This window comes from Plectropomus leopardus, chromosome 19 (assembly GCF_008729295.1).
Source record: "Plectropomus leopardus isolate mb chromosome 19, YSFRI_Pleo_2.0, whole genome shotgun sequence".
NCBI classification, from domain to species: domain Eukaryota; kingdom Metazoa; phylum Chordata; class Actinopteri; order Perciformes; family Serranidae; genus Plectropomus; species Plectropomus leopardus.
Window position 1 is genome coordinate 7,174,730 of NC_056481.1, and position 21,812 is coordinate 7,196,541.

Here is a 21,812-nt window from a genome sequence, read left to right on the forward strand (position 1 = left end):
ACAAGCAGTGTTTTCTTTGAACATAAGTCTGGACATGTGTTTTTTAAAACAGCTCCTTATGGGAAGCTATGGCCTGTGGTTTGAGGCGATTCAGTGGGAGAAACCATTCTGTTGTGGGTGTATTATGAATATTCTGCTGACAATGTGCGAGTGTGATTGTGGGTTACTGTCAGTGAGAGCCAACTGAAATCTCTTCACCTTGATGCCTTGAATCTTTGGAAAGGTTGCATCAGCAAAATAAAATGCATAAAGCATGACGTCTAGGAAGACAGGTCACTGTGAAGTACACACTATATGAGACAAATGCAATAATCCTTCTGCTGTGCAGCCAACAGCAGTGTTTATTACTTAAAGCTGGGGTAGGCGTTTCATTTTGGTGCCTTTGGGCAAAAATCCCACAATAAAATTGAACATATTGTAATTTAAGTGGACTGAGAGAAAACAAGACTTCTGCACCTCCTCTTGGCTCAGTTTTTAGGCTTTAGAAAATCTAGCCAATGACAGGAGACTTTGGCCAATCACGGGTTGTTTCAGAGAGAGGGCGTTCCTATTAGCTGTTCTACAAATGCAGATGAGCATGCACGTTCCTTCAGAAAAACTGCAGTCCTGCAAAGGAATTTGCTATTCCAGCTTTGGCAACAACAACTTACACTGTAAAGCAACCCAAAACAGACAAACATATCAAAAAGAGTCTATGAGAAAGTCTGACAAATAAATGCAATTAAAAACATGTCAATATCTGCAAAATATTACAGAGAGAGAAAGAAAATGTTTTGAATAGTTTAGTTTTCTGCAAATCGGAGCTAAAGGCTCATGGCTGCAGCTTCAAGTTCATGTTAAGTGATGTGTGGCATTAGCTGATGACGGGGTTGCTAACATTTACTCACTGCTGTTTCTGAATACCGCACTGAAAGCAAAAGCTTTCAGAGTATACACAGAAAATATACAACTATATATGGTTTCACAAAGGCAGTGGACACATACTGTATTGCAATCTACAAAAATCTACTTTAGAGAAATTTAAAATTCTAAATATCAAAAAAAAAAAAATAGCTGCAGAAACAGAACTGGAAACCAGAAACTGCTCTGGGTATCAGTCAGTAAACAACATGGCTCTTTTGTAAAAAAAAAAGAGCTGGTTTATTTTTAAATTTTTTATTTTATGCATCCAAGATTGATCATTTTACAGTACATGCCTCCACAAGGTAGTATGTCATTGTATTGTTAGTGGGACTGATAGTGTATCATCAAAAAAATAATATCTGGGTGTTGGTGTCAGCAAACTTCCTGCGTTTTTTTTTTTAAATCTTGAATGTGTTAAAATGCAGATGAGCATATATAAAGAAGAGAAAATAAGACAGATCACCATAAATTTATAGGAATATTTTAAAATATTATAGGAAATATAGATATTTAATTTAAACAAATAGTGCATGCAAGTTCACTAGACTCTACCACATATTTTCAAAGTCTTGACAGGAATATTACACGGGTCTTGAAACTAAGCACAGAACATAAATTATAATGGATTTTTGAAACTCTTACAATACTTGTAAATAACATTTCCCTCAAGCTTAATGCTCGCCTGAACTAGCGGACTGTAAAGTTTATCAAGCGTAACCTATTTATTTTGCTTCTATAAAAACCTCCTGTTCACATCGCCGGCTGAATAATGCAGCTCCAATAATGGAAAACAGGTCACAGGTTACTAATGGTGAGTAAAATTACATTTTTCATTAGTCCCATTAGCACAGATCTGGTGTCATCATCACAAGACAATGAATATAAAGCGTAATTATCCTTTCTTATGTATGAGGGAACAGAAATTGCTCAATAAACCACTTAAATGATTCAAATGAGGCTATTTTAGAGGATGTTTCCTTATTTTTGAGATGATATCTGACCCAGTGTCTCCCCTCAGATTTAACGGAGGGGGAAGCGCTGCAGAGAGATGTGATTTGTTTTGGCTGGAGGCTGCTGGATCTCATCGAGTCTATGGTGAAAGCGAAACTTTCCTGATGTGAAATGACATTATGTTTAGCCGTGATAAAGATGAATGATATCAGTGTTATAGCCTTTAGCTGGTGCGCAGACAACTCGGAGGAGTTCATTATTATTTTAGACCCAACTTTTTTACTCCGTGAACATTATGCCGCTGTGTCAAACTTGCAAATGAATGCTGCTGACAAACACAAACCGCTGTTGGGAAAAATATGCACTTATTTCTGTTGTAAAGTTACCAAAACACACGGACTGATGCAGCTCTTACATCACCACACAGAACCTATTAAGCCAGTAAATGAGATGTGCTCTCCCCTCAAAGTAGCTAATTGAATTTGTAGCCAGAGGAGTGGATACCTCTCTCAACCATGTGACAGTCATGTTTAGCAACCGGTGGGTGATATTAAATTAAGTCTAGAGCATTATCGAACATCTATCTTTTTTCTGAGACAGTTAATTGTTAAATGGATATCCTGAAAGCTGAGCACTGCGGGCGAAAGCTTGTGTTCAGTACCACCTGTAGGTAGCAGTGGAGGATGAATTCAGAGCCTATACTTAAGTAAAAGTACTCATACCACACTGTAAAAACACTATGAAAGTCATATATCAATATTTTACATAATTAATATGTTTGAAAGTATAACTTGTAAAGCCCTAAACATACTTAATGCAGAAAAATGTCCCCTTCGACTGTTGTACTACTATATATTATAGAATTAATTACTCGTACATTAATCTACTGATGTAGTTGGTTGAGGTGGAGATCCCTTTTTTTAAACAACAAAACGTTTTTTTTTGGTATCACACTGCAACTAATGATTAATCACCTGATTATGTTTTTCAATAATCGATTGATTGTTTAGGCTGCAAAATTCTGAAAATAGTATAAGATGTTGTCACAATTACCTGAGCAAAAGTGACACCTACACAATGATTGTTTTGTTCATCCATTAGCCCAAACCTGAAGGAAATACTTCACCCCCCAAATAACTATTTGTATATCAGTCACTTATGCCGTGTTGCATTGAATTTGTGAACAAAATATTGTTTTCCTTGCATGCCTCCCATGAACGAAGAATCCAAAAATGTAAAAAATTCTTGATGAATTGAATTGATGATGTCATAGGAGTCCATGTCTAAAAACATCAAAACTTTATCAAAACACACAACTTCAACAGTATAATCCCAGTCTTATTTACCCATTCGTATGCTCAGTACTTCCCAAACAAAAAGCCTTTTCCGATGGGGGGACCTTGTTGAACACAGGAGCTGCTGGTCTACTGCTACCTCGATTTATTAGTTTATGTGATTGTATGACTTTGGAGTATCTGAACTAATCCTTTCAAACACCAAAATCACACAATAACACAAACACACAGATTGGTCGAGGCTGTGGTAGACCTGCAGCTCTTGTGTACAGAGAGGTAAAATGACTGTTTCTGTCAGTGGAGTCTGGCTTTGAAGAGAACAAATATAAGTTTCACTTTTATTGAATTTCTCTGTTGGAAAGTGCTGTCTGTTTGGGAACCACTGAGTATAAAACTGGTTAAATTAGTCATAAATTATGCATGAGTTGTGTGAGAGAACAGATGTTTTGATGTAGTTTTGCTCTTGTTAAATGTGGACCCCTATGACTTCATCAAAATTTTTCACCATTTTTTGGATTTGTTGTTCACCGGAGGCATGTTAGGAAATCAGTGTAACACGGGGAGAGTAACTGATTGAAATTTGAAGGGTGAGGTAATTCTTCATAGACCATGGCTTTGCAATGACATGTTTAACAATCACATGCAGATGTAATGTTCAGGTGTTCATGTCCACAAACTTTGGGCCATAAAGTGTAGGTAGTAACTTTAGCTGTCAGATAAATCTATAAATTACAGTATTTGTCACTGAAAGGTAGAATATTTCCCAAAATTAAAATACTAACATAAAGGTGCAGTACTTGAATTTGAAATTTTAAATTTTGACATTTGAGAAGCTGGAACCATCAAATGTTCATTGTACAGATTATCAAAGTCGTTGTCAGTTAATTTTCTGTCAATCAACTAATAGATGAATCAATTAATTATTTCAGCTGTGGTTGTATAAACTATTTTGCAGTTTAATTTAAAAGAAAACGTCACATTTTAAACATTATGTATGTTTTTTTAATGCAAAAACCTTCATTTTTAAAGCAACTAAAGCTGTCAGATAAATGTGGTGAAGTGAAAAGGTACAGTTTTCCTCTTTAAAATATAGGGGAGTAGAAGTATAACTCAAATTTAAGTACAGTATTTGAGTATCCGAACTGCCTGCAGGTGAATCACACCAATGAATTACATCTCCTTTCTTCTTAGTCATATTTTTATGCCACCTCCCACATCGAGTAGGAGGTGCATCTGAGTGCTATTTAATAAAATGTAAATGAAATGAAAAGAAAGCATATAAAAGCTCATCCAACAGTGTTTTTAAAAGGAAACATTTAAAATATTTAACCCCCTCAACAGAAAGCTAAATGCTGGCCGCTAAAAGCTCGATGATGAACTTTCTATGTGTCAAATTACCTTTGAATCACGACTCAGTGAAACAGCGCTGAAGCACTAATCATACAACACTTTACTTGATGTCGCACACATTCATTCAGCGTTCGTAAATGGCTTCTGTTCCCGCCCAGTCAAGCAGTCTTCATTATGGGATATTTAATTATTCATGTGCAGTTTCTTAAAATGTAGAGTGACTCAAAAGTGGCAGCCTGTCTTCGCATTAAAGATTTATGATGCAAAATCAAAATTAGAAGAGTAAAAATAAAACTGAGAAAGCAGGAGACTATGGGAACTGTTGTGTAACGACATGCACGAGTCTTGTTGCAGCTTGGTTTTGACAGATTGGCTCAAGATGTTGGACGCTGTCTGAAGCCGTTACCAGTTGATTGTCTGGCCCGTGGATTAGATTTTAAACCAATCTGCAAATATTCAGCCCTTTAAAGAAAGAAAATCATATCCATCTGTCTGGTCTTCACTTCTACGCAGCAGCTCCGGATCAAGTTGAAACCTTGTGTCATGTTAAATACTGTAAAAATACCTTGAGTGCTTTGAAACATGTCTTAAATTTGGCCTTCCATATATTTTTGCTCAATAGTAATCCCATTAGAGTGACATGTTTTGGTCTGGGGTAGATTTAAAAAACTTGCGTGGCCCGACTCGATAAGTTGTAAGACTTAATATTGTGAGATGAATGAAAGAGGAACATCCTGTGGGAAATCAACTCTCCTTCATGTGATTCCCAACTTTGATTATGTCCATCTACTCGATATAGGAAGCGAATGCCCGGTGGGTTTTGAGTTGGACTTGGGAATATGAAGCTTCATTTTAATCTCATCAGTCCAGATCGTCTTTTCACCCTCGCTTTACTCCGAACTTCTCTTCCCTATAAGTCATCCCCCGTCTCTGTTCCCTCTGTCTCTGCTTAAAGTCTCGCCGTCCTCGACTCTGATTGTGTTTGACAATGGCTGGAGCTGAAAGGCTGTGATGTCCATCCTAATTAACGCTGGTAAGACCAGAGCAGATGTCACTCAGCTGCAGCCCGGCTCACGGTGTCGCCCACTAACTGTGTAATTATACCGTACTGTAAGTGAGCGAGCTGTTCACGCCGAGGACATCTGGACCAGAACAAATGTACTGACCAAATGTCTGGTTAACCACAATAAACAAGATTTACAAAATATGTTTACAACCATAACAATTTGAGGCATTTAACCCTTTGAAATGTGAGCAAATGACTTGATTTCTTTCAAAAACATGGCAAAAAGGCAATAAAACGGGGTAATAAATGTTTCATAAATTTCAAGAAATTAGTAGATTTAGTAAATTATGCACTTTAAAAGCTAGGGTAAAATGTCTCGTGAAAAAAGAAAAGCTATAGGGAAAACTATATTTTAATTATCATAATTACACAAATTTTGTTACAATTTAAGGGCAAAATGAAAAATTGTGGGACATTCAGACACACATTCAGTTCTGTTGAATTCAAAATATTCGTACCTAAAGGGGAAATCTGAGACAAGCATGTTTGCAAACAAAAAAACCCAAACAATGCATGCATCCATCTAAAAATACAAAATATGACAATGGGAAGCAAAAAGGTGAATTAAGGGTTAATGGCAGTGACCAATCCATAACAGATCAACAATATCCAACGATATCGAGGCACATTATGTCAAAAAGTCTATTTATCAACTGACCATCTCTTCAACTACAGAATGAAACCAAACTTTTCTTTTCTTTGTGTAACTTAAAGTAGTCATAAAAGATGTGTAGGGCCATTAATAACAAATTCTGAGGACTAGTTCAATATTACGCCGTGCAAGGGATTTTTATGTTTTGCCAATGATTTTAGACAGTTGGATGTAAACCAGCAAATACATGAAACTTTTTATTTACTTTCAATGAAAGTTACATTGTCAGGATTCTCCAATCTACTCCAAAAAAAGTTTCATTTACATAAAAAACAGAAACACTGCAAAGAGTTGATTTTAGCGTCTCCACTGCTTATGTAAATGAATCATCAGAAGTTATTTTCCTTTCCAGGACTCTTGAAATATTTATTTGTTTATGTTTATTGCGGCAGGTATCTGTTGCCAATCGGAGAACGGAAATGAGAACGGAGGACAGGAATAAAGGGAGAGAGAGAGAAAGGAAGGAAGAGAGATGACTGTTTACGTGATATCAGTGTCTTCCATTGGATCCCATACAGAAATGCTTTGGCTGGGACACAAGAAGCTTTTCATAGCATGCCTACAATATCAGCAATAAAAGCAGAGCAGCAGTTAAAGCTCTCATTCACTTTTTTTGGGGTCATGTATTTTTAGAAACTCACAATTTATAACTTTTACTTCAACTCAGGCCTTAAATTGGAAGTGTTCTAGCTCTGGAAACAGAGATGTGTGCATGAAAATTTAAAAAAGAAGCTATTTGTGTTTTATATTCGAGGCCTACTGCACATTGAGAGTTGGTTTTTTTTCGGTGGCCCTTGCTGAGACTTCAGGAGGGAAGAGTAAAATCTAAAAATGTCTATATTTGTCATCTCGGGAGAGTCACTGCTGCCATTTTGGGGCAAAATTTCAAATATTCAAACATGTCTGAGTCTATTAATAGTGGCCGAGGGCGTTCTCCTGCTGCAGGCTGAAGCTTTTGGTTCCTTCTCTGAATTCTCCTCAGTATCTTTTATCCGTTTTGTCATTTATCAACGTGACAGTTTGGACTTTCGCTCAGTGCATGCCGACTCCAATCTATAATATTCTTTCTCTTTGAATTGATATTTAAAGGAGCAGCACTAAGGGAAGTGGAAGGGGTAGAAAAAGAGCAATATTCTCTCTCTTTGCACTCGCCTCTCTGTGCTCCCGGCTTCCTTTTATTAATTAGACTCTACCCTTAAAATATTTGCACGGTTCAAAGAAGTCCATGTTTCTCCCAGCTTCTTTTACCAAATGCATTTTTCTGCTCAGACACACAGTGATGAAAGAAACTCTGGTGGTATATTTTAATTTGTAGTTTTTTTTGTTTTTAACAAAAAAAATGGCCGTATATTATTATAAAATGTCAGTGCAATAAGGAGAGCAACTGTTTTTTTTGTGGGGTTTTTTTCTGTCTTGCCCTGTTTGTCCCTTTGTCTTGCTTCCTGCTTTTGTGTCGAATCAATGGTTGTAAACTGTCTCGCTGCCAACATGTATATTCAGTATACACTGCCTGCTGTCAGTCTGTCTCTTTTGGTCTGTCTGTATCTGCCACTCGCTGTCTTTCTCCAAACGGATGCTTTTTTTCATGTCTGTTGTGTCTTAAATGCGTCTCCCGTCCCTCTCTCCATGCCTCTCCCTGAGGGTTATGTTAAAACCTGCAGAGTGGGTGGTTTACCTGCAGGGGGTCAGTTAATGAGGCTCTATCCTTGTTGTACTAATTAGGAAAATAGCCCCCGTTGTTTTGCTCCACCTGCGCTCGCTCAGCATCGACCACCACAATGCTGCACAGCTCACAACAGCTCTGTTCAGCGATTTGAACGGCGAACGTTGCAGGAAGCGTGGTTGACCGTGGATTTATAGTCTCTCTTTCCTGCTTAACGCTGATCCGGAGCATCAACCAGGAGTCAGGGGGAACCACAAGGTTAAGAGACTGCTCGCAAGTCTCAATTAGGCTGACTCTAGTTTACCATCCCTTTGGTGCTGACCTGACCTGACTCTGGCCTTCACGTGGAGCACATTTTAAGAAGGGATGCTGCAGTGGTGGTTTATAGCAGCCAGGGGTACACCAGAGAGTACGTCTGCAGTTACTTGCACATACGTGGAAAGACTGTACAAATACAAACCTATATATATATATATGTAGTTTTTTATTCTTTTTTCCCTTGTTTATTTAGATTTTTTTGTCTTTTATATGTATGTGTGTATATATATTTTTTATGTTCTTTTTTCTTTCTTTTTTCCCTTTTTATTTATTACTTTTTTTTATTATAAATGGATGTGGTAATTAACCCTTTGAAACTTGGACAAAATGGCTTGATATTTTTCAAAAATATGGAAAAAAGGGATGAGCAACTTAAGAAGAAATGACCCAAAAATTAGTAAGAAATTAGTAAAGAGAAAAAATTGATTACCAGAAAATTAGCAATAAATACATCAATAAATGGGGGAGAAAAGAAACAAAAATAATACATAATATGGCCTAAAAAACTGCTTAAAATTATAATAATTTTGAAAAATCTTTCAAATATGATAATTATAAATATAGATCTCTAGTCATTTTTCACTAGCTTTTAAAAAAAATTCTCAAATCTACTAATTTCTTGCAATTTGTAACCCATCTTGCCAAGTTGGTCATTGCTTTTATTTCCCTAGATGTCTGAAAGCAATCAAACCAATATTTCAGGGTTGAAAGGGTTAAATAGCTTGTGAAAGGCGTCTAACACAGCACAAGAAAACTGATGCAGGTTTCAAAGGGTTAAGAGTTCAGAGAAATCTGTAGTGATGTTTTATGGTTTATATAAGTGAAGAGGAACCCATACTCATAAAACCTTGTAGAATTAATGCGGTCATAAAATATTGATCTATAATAAATTGTCAAGTCAAATAGCAATATGCTTCATTTGCTGAACTCCAGGGAGTGAAATCAATCACAGTTAAACACTATTCCTTCCTCTTATATTAACTGGCATTGATTATCAGATAATGTAACTGAGTCAAAACTGTGTCAGTGTATTAGCGACACCCAATGTAATCCAAAAACTACTTTAAATTTACTATAACATAACACTTTAAAACAATGTGAAACATGTAGCTGCAATGACATCATTTTATTACCAATCAACTGTTTTCATGATTATGGTAATTTAGTATATAACACTTTAAAATTCCTTTTAAATAATGTGACAAAATTTGTTGGACCAATTTAAATTATACTGATAAAAACTAATGTTTATAATCATGGTAACAGTACATGACACTTTAAAATTCATTTTAAATGTGAACTTTTTTAAAATGAGGATTCGACTTAAAAATGTGGGTTAATAAATATGAAAATTAAATACTTAATTCCCATAATTATGACCTTGTGTTTTTAAGTTATAATACACACAAGTTAATTTGTTTCAGCTACGTTTTCCACATTATCTGAAAGAAATTTTAAAGTTTTAACAGCTCCACAAACTAAAGCACCCAAATAAACCACATGCAGACAGGCCATTTGTGAAAGGAAAACTAGGAATAAATGAGTGGGCAAATAATACAGATTCTTGCATATAAAGCACAGTGATTTGTAAATTAAATGAATTATGTGGGCTACACATCACCAGATTTCACACCAGTTCTCCACCACCTTTATCAAAACGCCAAATGAGTCATTACGGCGTTCATCCATCTGGTGGTTTCAGACACTACGAGTCTTTGCCAGGGAGCATCTGGAGGCTTGTGATGGACAAACACCTTTCACGAAAACACGTTGGGTTTTTCCCTCAATTTGTCACTCATGTTCAGCTGAATCAACGTTAATAAAAGTAGGATTTACATTTACTACTGCGCTACTGAAAATGAGGTGTATTACGAAAACTGGTGACTCAACATACGTATGAAGAGTTCCCCCAGGAAATATGCCTGAGTCATAAAGATCCCGACTGCATCTAATGTAAGAGTAATGTGTGACTGTGTGATGGTATTACCAAAGCTTTACTCATCACAGTGTCTTTGCTGTCATTTAGTTTTGTTTTTTTTCTTCAAGCTTCAAGTTTACTTCCATAAAAGGGCAGTCATCTCCCCTGAAGTTAGCAAAGGTGGTCTTATTTTAGGTGAGCCACGTCACACAGGAAACAGTGGCATTTTACTGCACGTGGCTTTTGTTTGCTCATTTGTCCCTAATTAAGTCTTTGAAACCTGAGCAAATTGTCTGGATTTCTTTCAAAAACATAAAAAAGGCAATCAGCAATGAAAGAGGAAATGACCCCAAAACTAGCAAAAAAACAAGTACAAGAGTACAAGAGAATTACCTGAAAATTAGTATCAAAAGAAGAAAAATAAAGTTTAAAAACAAAGAGGAAATGACCCAAAAATTTGCAAGCAATTAGTAAAAAGCACAAGTAAATTACCTGAAAATTAGTATTTATAAAAAGAAAAATAAAGTTTCAAACAAAGAAGACATAACTCAAAAACTAGCAAGAAATTTGTTTTTAAAAAAATAAATAAATAATATATATATATGAAAATTACCTGAAAATTAGTATTAAAAATTAAATTGAATTTAAAAAAAAGTATTTAAAAATGAAAAATAATTTTTTTAAAAAAATTGAAGTGACCTTGGCAAAATGCTTAAAATTATAATAATTCTGCAACATGTTTTAAATATGTAAATTTTGTTGTTTTTTTTCATTAAAAAAAGAAAGAAAGGAGGGATCACTTTATGGACAAAAGAAGCTCAGAGAGACGACTTAAGTATGTGTGTTTATGTTGGTGTTTTGTTTCTGCCGATGCTGCAGCTGAACAAATGAAATACTTGGATGACTGAATATATATATATTTTTTAAAAAGTGGTCTTAAATTATGCACAGACATCCCCAACCCTGCAACGTATAATTTCCGGTTGGAGAAGTGTTGTTTACATAAATGAGCACATAAATTTAAACAGTTTCTCGTGGCTCCAGGGCTTTATAGATGCAGTGTATTTGTTTTGCCTTCTGTAGTAAAAAGGTCTGGGGACCAAACTTGGTACTTTGAAGGGTAGCGACAGAATACCTCACATAATGTTAATAAGTAGTAGCTTCAGAATAAAAAAAAACATGAATAACTCAATTTTGAAAAAAAGTATCAGATAGAACCTTATAGAGTGAAAAGTAAGATGAAATGCAAAGCTGGTTAAGGCAACACTTGAGAAAAATGAAAATGTTCTACTTGTTATGAAGAAAAATGTTGAAATTTAGAAGTCTGGACTTATTTTTTACAACTGAAATTCAGCAAATAGAGATGGTTGAAGTGGAGAAATAAAAATATCATAATATCTTTGTCCACATACCTCAATATGATACAATGACAATATTGTAGGTTGTATTTTAATACGACATCCATAATTCAAGACACTATCTGCTCGAGTATCACATTATTGATATAATATATTCATATATTATCCAGTCCGAGCAGTAAACCATTAAATTCTGACGTTTGCGTAAAAAGTATGTTTTCTGCACACAGATTCAGTTTCTGTCACTTGTCATAGTTTTTCTTAAAACAATGTACAAAAAGTAAAAGAGGATAGTCAGTCCTTGAGTCTGACGCGGTGGTGCAGCACAAACACATTTTACAGAAGATGCTCAAACTCTGAATGAATCTAATTTTATCTATTTCACAACTTTAATTGTCTGTGAAGTCTCCGATACCCTCCCCAAAGACACACACGGCAACTTTCCAATCATCTGTCATTCATTCTGTTTGGATGACTGCCTTCACCTTGACAATTAACTGTTGAATACACAGCCTAACATTTCCATCTCCTTTCAGGGATTGTCCCAAAGTGCCTCATTACCTTTGCATTCTTCCCTGTTTATCCAAAAGTCAGGGTTGATGGAGAAATTGATGATACTGCTTTATGATAATGCTCAAATGCCAGGGTGAATACAAGGGCATGAAATATTCATAAAGTGTTGTGTAGGTGCTGTTTTCTGTTGAGCCACACACTGTACAGGTATTACAGTATACAGGTACTATTGCAGGACTGCACAAAAAGTAAAACCTTTTTTTTAGGTTGCATTTATTATGGTTTTGGGATGTCTGTACAGTCTGTTAATGTGGGTGCGATATCTCAAGAAGGCCTTGAGGGAATTTATTCAACTTTGGCACAAATGTCTATTTGGATTTAAGAATGAACTGATAAAAATTTGGTGATCAAAGGTCTGTGATCTTGTTTTTCCCATTCTTGTGAACATAATATCACAGGATTACCTTGAGGGGATTTCTTCAAATTTGGCACAAACGTCCACTTGGACTGAACAATGTACTGATTAGGATTTTTTGGTCAGTGGTCAAGGTGACTTTGTGACTGTCTCATTCTCTTAAACATCTATCTCAAAAGGGCCTTGAGGGAATTTCCTTAAATTTGGCACAAACATTCACATGGACCATAAGGATTACCTGATTAGAATGTGGTTTGTCAAAGCACTTGGTAATCTCTGTTTTTAAAGGTGCTATATGAATAAATAAAAAAAAAAAATAATAATAAAAGTTGTTCTTTATTATTATTATTTGTATTTCAAACATAAGACAGTGGTGCTGCAGTTTTGACTAACACATTTGTAAACTATGTTTACTTTTTATTTCTATTTCAACTATGGTGTTGTTTTTTTCTTTAATTTATTATTCCTTTCTATTTTTTTTTGTTGTTTAAAATAAATAAACAAACATTTAATTATTATTATTATTATTATTATTATTATTATTATTATTATTATTATCATTATTATCATTATTATTATTATCATTATTATCATTATTATTATTATTATTCATATTATTATCATTATCATTATTATTATTATTATTATTATTATTATTATTATTATTATTATTATTGACACCAGGCTAGCAGAAGGTACCGGCTGTTTAGCTGAGACTTGGTTTATATTTGAAGTTTTATGGTAATAGGATACAATGATGAAGGTCAACTTCACTGTGACATCTTAATCTTCTGCAAAAACACTTTTCTGGCCATTATTCAGTGTCATAACTCAGGAACAGAAGGGGGGATATTTGGTCAGATACTGAATCAGTGACACTAATCTTGGGTGTCCACCTTGAAACTGCTGATTATAAAGATCTTCTGTGCTGCCGGGGGAAGAGCGTGAAGCATCTATGTTTTAGAATGAGTAGCATCTTTGCAGCATCATCTATATTTGTCAACTGTCATGATTACATACGAGTCAGGACAGACATGGATGTGAACTGCAACTCGACAGGTTTGCAGAGGCATGCAAGTGCGAGGCGGTTATTCTAGTTTAATTCAGCAGGGGTTCTGAAAATGACTTTAAAGCTGACAAACTACTGAAGAGGACATCACCCCCACATGATTTACAGGCTAAGCAGCGCTGATGTGGTACTCTGCTCCTTGCATTCATTTATCAAAAGCTTACCTGTCCCTCTATGCCTTTTCTCTCTGCAGCATCGCAGTGGGTGTGGGTTTCTATGGCAACAGTGAGACCAATGACGGCGTGTACCAGTTGACCTACTCCCTGTACAACGCCAATCACACGCTGGGCGGCGTGGACAGTCTGGTAGGTGAAACATTAGTGTCACATGATGAATTTCTCCTCCACACAAACACATGAATTCCTCATAATTTTTCTGTAATAATTTAATGTTCTTTTTTTTTTAAAAACGACCCGACAAACATTCAGTTTGGCGTGTGCTATTTTGTAAGACAGTTTATAGATGAGAAAGTCATCTAGCTGGAAACAAACAGCTCTGAGTGAGGGTTTCAGAAAATGCTGCTTCACACACACAAACACAGACAGAAGGAGGAAAGCCCAGAGGACTCAATTTAGTATGCCTTTAAATGTTTTTATAGTCTTTTTATGGCTTTTTTACCGCTACACACAAATTGACAGCTTCTCCACACAAAAACTCTTTCCTGCCAGACAGACAGCTCACACACTCTGTCTGCTTCCTCTCTGCTCCACCTTCTCTCAGCCGCTGCGGCCTCGGCAGAAACAAAGCATCGCCCTGTGTCTTTCTTGTGCTCTCTTTAGCACAGTATGTGTGCATGATACTTTTCTATTTTTATCTGCCTGGCTTCCCATCACACAGACGCCCGAATGTAGCTCGCTGTTGCACCAATTTCACACTAATGACAAGGCATTTCTTTCCTCTCATTCAAGAGTCAAAACAGTTGAATGTTTTCTCCCAGTCGATTTTTTTTACCCACCAACAGTTCTATAAAGTTTTTTTTTTTTTTTTTGAAGTCATTTTCGAGTTAATTACCTGTCAACACTTACAGGGAAAGTACTTGGCAATTTGGCTCAGCTATACAGATTTGTGTTGTCATCTGAGTTGTACACTTGAGACTTGATCTTGAGTCAGACTTATTATAGAATAAATAAAAATCAATAGAGGGTTAGCTTGGACTTACTTTTCAAAAATACTATTACAGATACGAAAGCAAGATATTCCACAGATGTGTCGAGATCAGACAGTGTGAATCAGTGGTGAGATATGAAAACGCGTGTGGGACTTGTAAATATTAATATAAAGTGTGTGTGTGGATTGAGAATTAAGAAGGATTATTGTGGTATAACCTGAGATAATCTTAAAACTTGAAAAGATTATTTGAGATATATGCAGACTGACAAAAGGTTTAAAAAGAATCATTTGAGATGTGTGCTGGTTGACCTGAGACTGTTAAAGATTCGTTTAAGATGTGTGCAGCCTGATATGTGACTTGTGCAGATTGGTTTGAGACTTGAGATTAATATAAAACTTGACTTGAAATCCACAGAACAGTGTTTTTCTGATGCAGTGTTGGTAAACATCAGCCGTGCGTTGTCGCCTCGGCGCCGTGCGGTCCTGTGACGGTGTGAGCGCGGGCGGAGACCCTGGGCAACCTGCTGTCGAAGAGTAGGGATTAAGCGTTAATGGAGATTAATGTGGCGGTATGTGAGCCACTTAGTGCTGTGACTCAACGTGGCCTCGGTAACAAACACTTCGCTGAGAAGCGAACAGAGCACACAGCAGTATTTTACAACTTCTTATTCTGAGGATGAGGGAAAACAGTCTCAGATATTAATGGAGAGTCTGGCTCCGATTGATGCACTTTATAAATAATTGAAAGTGGAAACATGTAAGAACTCTGTGATTAGTGATGTTGGAAGATCAGAGCTGCTGTAGATTGTCAGTTGGGATTAGTTCGCGTGTGACGTGCGTGAACAAGCTTAACGCAGCCCATAAACATGTTAGCCCCTTTGATTTACTCCATTTAATCGATTTAACGTGTTAGGCTTGTATCACCTTAACGCAGAGAGATTCGTCTCTTTGGTCATGTCTAGATTGCACGAATTGCTCGCTGATTGTCTCCTGTTATTCTTGTAAAGCACTTAGCCACGTTCATTTCTCAAAGTCATATTAGCAAGAGGAGAGAAATCATTAACATATAGCTCATCTGAAGGCTTGTCAGAGCGTCCCTCTGGGACGTGTGAACTCGTGCAAACACATAATTGGACATGGTGGACTTTATTTTAGCAGCTTATGCACGTGAGTGTGTGTGTGTGTGTGTGTGTGTGTGTGTGTATGTGTGTGTGTGGATGAGTGAGTTCATTGCACTCAGCTATAGACTGTTAAGGAGTCTCGTTCTCGGGTTGGACAAAGAGCCCAGTGTGCCACACACAGTTCCCAGTCTCCCCCCACCTAATCAACCATGAGCCCAGAAGACAAAGCCGTTTGATGGGGAAGAACAAGGCGCAATGCGAGCCTGTCTGATTGGCAGAGTCGGGATTGAAATCTGTATTGAAATCATTGACAATGAAGGCCTCACTGCCCTCTGGCCCACACAAATGCCTTTTAGCCCAGCGACAAGAGCATTTAGAAGTGAGTTTTCTTCTAAAGACGCCGTATATAAGCCAGGAAAGGAAGGAAGTTAGACTCATTATCACAGGATGCTTTTTTTTCTCGTCTTCTGTTGACAGCATGATTAGTTACGGTCTGGAATATATGCATATGATGTGTTTATGAACACACGCAGAAACTCACTTAGCAACAAAACACTCGCATACTGAGAGAGGTGCAATCAACTTTCATATACAGCTGGGTGATATAGCTTAAAATATAGTATCGCAATATTTTTAGGCTGTTTCCAATACATGATAAATATCTCAATATTTTAAAATCTCTAAACTACTATTAAAATATAAAAATATTAAATGAACTGCAGTTACAGCAAAGAGAAATGAAGTAGTTTTATAATAAAATTAAGTAAGTAAAGTTAAATAAAATATTTTTAAATAAAGTCAAATTAAGTACTACCATTACACAGTTAAAAAAAGTACTTTTTTGATTAAATTAAATGACATATTCAAATTAAGTACTGCTATTTCACAGTTAAATAAAGTAGTATTATGTAAAAGTTAAATAAAGTACAGTTATAATAAAATTAAATAAAATACTGAAATAATTAATTCAAAAAAGTACTGCTATAATACAGTCAAAATATGTACTGTTGTAATAAAGTTAAATAAAGTACTGCTATAATGAGTAATGTTTTTATCAAAGTTAAATAAGTATAAATAAGTATTGATGTTTCTGCTGTGAACCGGTCAACAATTAGTCGTTACCAGCCTGCAGAAAGTTATGCCATAACTGCAGTTCAAAGTAAAGATTTATTCACTGTGAGCTGGAAACAAACTAACTCTGTCTCCAGTTCAGATGTTAATATGTATCTAATATTTAGTTTGCTGAAGTATCAAAAGTCATTTTGTGATAAAAGTAAAAGAAATCTAGCAAATGCAGTTGAGTAAAAGTGAAAGTTGACAGAAATATAAAAACTCAAGTAAAGCACAGGTACTCCCAAAAAATACTTATGCACTGTAACAAAGTGTTATTAGTTACACTTTTAGTTTAACATGTGACACAAACACTGGTCTCCTGGGTCAAAGTCCTTCACTCTTGATACTATACGTATGGGAACGGGTTTAAATTGGAGTTGAAACTTGGACAATACAGATGTATTGTGTGTCTTTATCTAATGCCGATTCCTGGGAGTGAGACCAGACTGCACAGCCACATCATTTTCTGTCTTTATCAGATGCCTCAACCACCTCGACTGACTCCTTTCAACACAAAGGAACAGTGGTTTCGCAGTCTAGTCCATATGAATGAGCCCACGACACAACTATAAATCAAAACCTAAGCTGCAGATAACCACAGCTGGACTCCAGTTAACCCCATGCAGTGACCGTAAATCCAGCTTTACTGCCGACGCTGCACTGATCTGTCTGTAGATCTCGCTCTCATCCCTCGTGTACAGCACACCAAGATACTTGAACTCCTTTGAGGAGAGCCATTTCTCAGAAATCATTTTTCCTGGACAAAACCCAGGGTCAGACTGTGAACATGCGAGTGCACAGACACACACGGCACGGCGGCTCAGTGGTCGGCACTGTCGCTTCACAGCAGGAATGTCTGAGCTCCACCTGGGCCTACTGGGACCGTCTGCGTGGAGTTTTTGTGCAGGTGCACACAAAAAGAGAGCGAGGTGAAATATCAGGAGTGCTGGGAACATTTATCACAACATTCATCATCTTTCAACCTCTCTCCAAAAGACAAAAAATATTCATTTCAGTTTTTTTTTTTTATAATTGTTCCTTCCCGTTGTGAATACCTTGTTATTACAAAACTCTTATGATGGGAATGCTATGAAAATGTGCATGTTTGTAATTATGTATTGGGCCGACTTCCAAACCATGTTTGAGCTCCAGCCAAATGCTAAGTGACTGACCCAGACGTCGACCCAGTCCGCTGGGTGACTGCTGGCTGCCAAAACCCTCTCACAACACCCATCTCCAAACAATAGAGTTATTATTAGTGTGGCTAAACACTTCAAATGTCACATCAGTCCCGTTACAGCATAGATAAAGCATTCAGGCTGGCCAGCTCCCAGATTCAACAGGCCTCTGGATGGTTTTTTGCATCTCTGTGTGAAAATACAGGTGGGCGATATATGGAATAAACTCAGAGGATTTGCTGCTTGCTCCCTGTGGGATGTATAGACTGACTATATTGCAAACATCAAGCATACTGTATTGATATGACTCCTGTTGTCGTCTTCACAACAGTAATTTCAGTTACAATACGGAAAGCTTGCATCGTGCTCTTCTGCCTCATAATTTGTTCTAGTTTAGGTGGTTCGGGAAGAGCCACAAGGGTTTAGGAAATAGGAAGTACTCATATATGTGATGGAGAAGTTGATGATTTCTTTCAGATTGGAACTGGATACAATTCATAGACTTTGAACCCTTTGAAACCTGAGAAAATTTGCTTAATTTCTTACAAATCACAGGAAGAAGGCAATGAGCAATGAAAAAAGAAATGATCCCCAAATTCGCAAGAAGTAAGTAAAAATGACAACAAAATTACCGGAAAAATAGTAAAAAGAGGCTACAGGCCTTCTATCAGGCTGAGTGGGACAAGGTCCGCCTCACCTACCAGGAGGAGACGGACAAGCGCAAGACTCATGGACCCGCAGATGGGAGAGCCTAAAGAAAATCATGAAGCCATGAAGCTGGAGCGAGAGAGCAGCCATGCAGAACAGCTGCAGTCTTTAAAACAGAAATATGAAATGTCACTGGAAGAGCTCAGCAAAGTCCAATCTTTGCACAAAACTTTGAAAGAGACTCTTTTCCCCTATACATTTTTCGCTAGCTTTTTAAAAATAATTTTCAGGATCTACTAATTTCTTGCAATTTGTAGAACATTTCTTATCAAGTTGCTTGTTGCCATCTACCCCATGTTAAAAAAACAAACGAAAAAACCCACACAGTTTGCAATCAGGTCAAAACTGAAAACAGCACAATAAAAGTGATGTCTCTCAGAAATCAAAGGGTTAATATCTAATTAAAACATGACTGAATTACACTTTAACTGACTTTCTCACTCTCATGTACAGCTGAAGGGAATGCACTGACGCTGTTCAGAGGTCATCTCTGTAGCCAAACCACTTTCACCTGCGTGTGAACTCTCGCTCTCTTAACATCTTAAATACACTCATTAAGCTGTCGGACCGGCTGCATCGCAGCGCTCACTGCAAACCGTTTTTAGCGTGACGATCCCACTTCCTTCCTTTGGTTAACAATCTTTGCTGCATGGACCATCGGTTTCCCAAAGGTCTCGATATAAACGCCTGCTGCAGTCTCATCAACAAACCTGTGCAGGACAAACTCTTAAAAGCTCTGCGGTCATCACATATCCGATAGAGGGAGAAAAGGAGAGGATATATTTTTAAAGAGATGCTCAGCTGAGCTACGTTACCCAGCGGTGAAGAAGGTCTCTATCTTTGTGGTGACCGAGCTGCTGAGGCACTTCAGACCCATGTTCCATTTCACGCTCTAGCTCCCGCATTCAATTTTAATTGAAGAAAGGTCTCTCCACCATCAGGCAGAGACATCCAGTTAGAGCAGGAGAAAAAGTTTAAACCCGTATTTTAACCTTTAGCAGATACGTTCATCGAGGCTCATATATCAAGCGATTAGGGGACAAGTGCAGAATATATTGGAGGTAAACCTTGGATGTTTGCTCGGTCTTAATCTGGTATTTTACCCTTTAACCCATAGTCTGAAGCATTGCTGAGGCACTACATGCCATGTCTGGCATACATTAATGAATATCCGGCAAAAGTAAAAAAAAAAAAAAAAAAAAAAGCTTTGCACCAAACACACTCCTCTGCAAACTGTTTGTTTTGAAAGATGCGAAGCACACAAAGCTTCTCGGCGCCCTCAAAACATGAGACTGAGATAAAGACTGAGAAGACTGGGAATCATATCTTCTTGATCGGTGCGGATCACTTACACGGTGAGGATCAGACCAAGACGGAGGAGAGATTAGCCATATTGGCTGTCTCCCCGGGCGTTTTAGATAAGATTCTCACACAGGAGGCACGCCTTCATTTCTCATCTGCGATTTCATCTGCTCAGTCTGAGGAGGAAAGCGGTATCAATGAGTGATCAGATAACTACAGAGCACCACGGGCCTGTGAATGTGATCTCAGTGGATGCTCCAGTACGGCTCTTTTTTTTTTTGTCATTTTGAAGTATGAAAGCCACTTTGTTCAGGATGATTGTGTGATAGTAACTTTGCAAATATTCAGATTTTGTTTGAACAATGAGCCAGTGATATATGTTGCTTTAACTCTACTCATTCATGTCTCTATCAGCCGAAACTCACCCACAGGACGTTAAATAGCTGCTGTGTCTTTGTGTGTGATATTGTCAATACAGAGACCCTGAAGGGTATGACGAAGTGTCAGTATTTGAGCTGGGAATCAGCTAGCTAAAAAAAAAAATAAAAAATAATAAAAAAAAAAATGTTATGTTATGTTATGTTCACATGTGGTAGATCTGACAGCAAAAAAAGACCCCCCCCCCCCCCACACCCCACCACACACACACACACGCAAGTAGAGCAGAGCTGTGTACACAGTTCTGCTCTACTTGCAATGAAAAAGCAGTCTATAGCCTGTTTTTAGCAGGTTTTACCCGTGAAAAACCTTAATTTTGGTGGAAAAGGGGTATCACAGAGCCGCTGGCATGGCTGTAGCCTCTCAGTCCTGTTTGCACTCATCTGGTGTGGGTCGACCATTGAATGCAAACCCAACTAATTACTTCCACCCAACCTCTCCTCGCCTCGGCTCCAGCAAATCCCATGCCTGACAAACACAGCAACAATATGACTTTTCTCTCCTGTGAATGCCAAGTACCCAGAGCTGAATGGAAGCATTTATTACTCTTTTTAATTATCAAATAGCGGGATGTCTCCGTGAATGCCATTTCCCTGTAAACAACTTCTCCCTTCAAGGCAAAGAACAGAGTAATTAAACCCAAGGAAATGGGTAAGGTCTGTACAGGAGATGTTTGCTCCACAAAGATAATGTGCTTTTGCTGTATCTGGCTGAATACGTAAAAATCTGATGATCAAAAACAAAAAGTCAGTTGTGTATTAGTTGTGTTTGTTCTTTAGAGGATCACACTTCCCCGCGGGGGATGGATTAGTTTCTATACTATTACAGGGCTCAAACAGGTAAACAGTCTATCGTTCTCATTAATGCGATATCAATTTGGAAAGGGAGTCTAACAAACAGCAGCAGTCGTGGAATACAAATCTCCAGCCTACTATTTCACATCTCGACTCTCGAGTTTTGGCTGTTTTCCAAACTGAAATGTTTACTCAAAACGGACCTTTTCACCGACACCCACACTCAATATTCAGCTCTCCCACTCTGTCCCTTCTCTCCGCTCCGCTGCACACACCAGCCTCATGCTTAGGCTCACCTCACCTTTGCCCAGTTTTTTTTTTGGGGAACTTTCTCAGGCAGGAAAGTTGACCAAAGGCACCCACACAGGAGCAGGACACAGTGGGAAGACGAGTCTGCCGATAGAATTTTAGGATATAATTTTTTGGCAGCTTTTTAAAAACTTCTGCCTTTCTGTTTCCAGAATATTGCTCGAAACATGAACTATCTGTCACTTATCAATGCATATATTATTATCAGTGATGGAATATAACTAAATTTACTCAAGTATTTATGTTTTACTCCACAACAATTCAGAGG

At 37.4% G+C, this 21,812-nt stretch overlaps 1 protein-coding gene across 2 annotated transcripts in view; it reads left to right on the top strand.

Moving 5' to 3' along the window:
• The window catches only part of ttyh2 (tweety family member 2), a 78,948-nt gene that overhangs the window by 20,916 nt on the left and 36,220 nt on the right, over positions 1–21,812 (top strand). For both annotated transcript variants that reach the window (XM_042508500.1, XM_042508499.1), the window contains exon 3: positions 13,665–13,776. In XM_042508500.1, the coding sequence (XP_042364434.1) occupies positions 13,665–13,776 (112 nt within the window). The remainder of the gene's footprint in view (positions 1–13,664; positions 13,777–21,812) is intronic.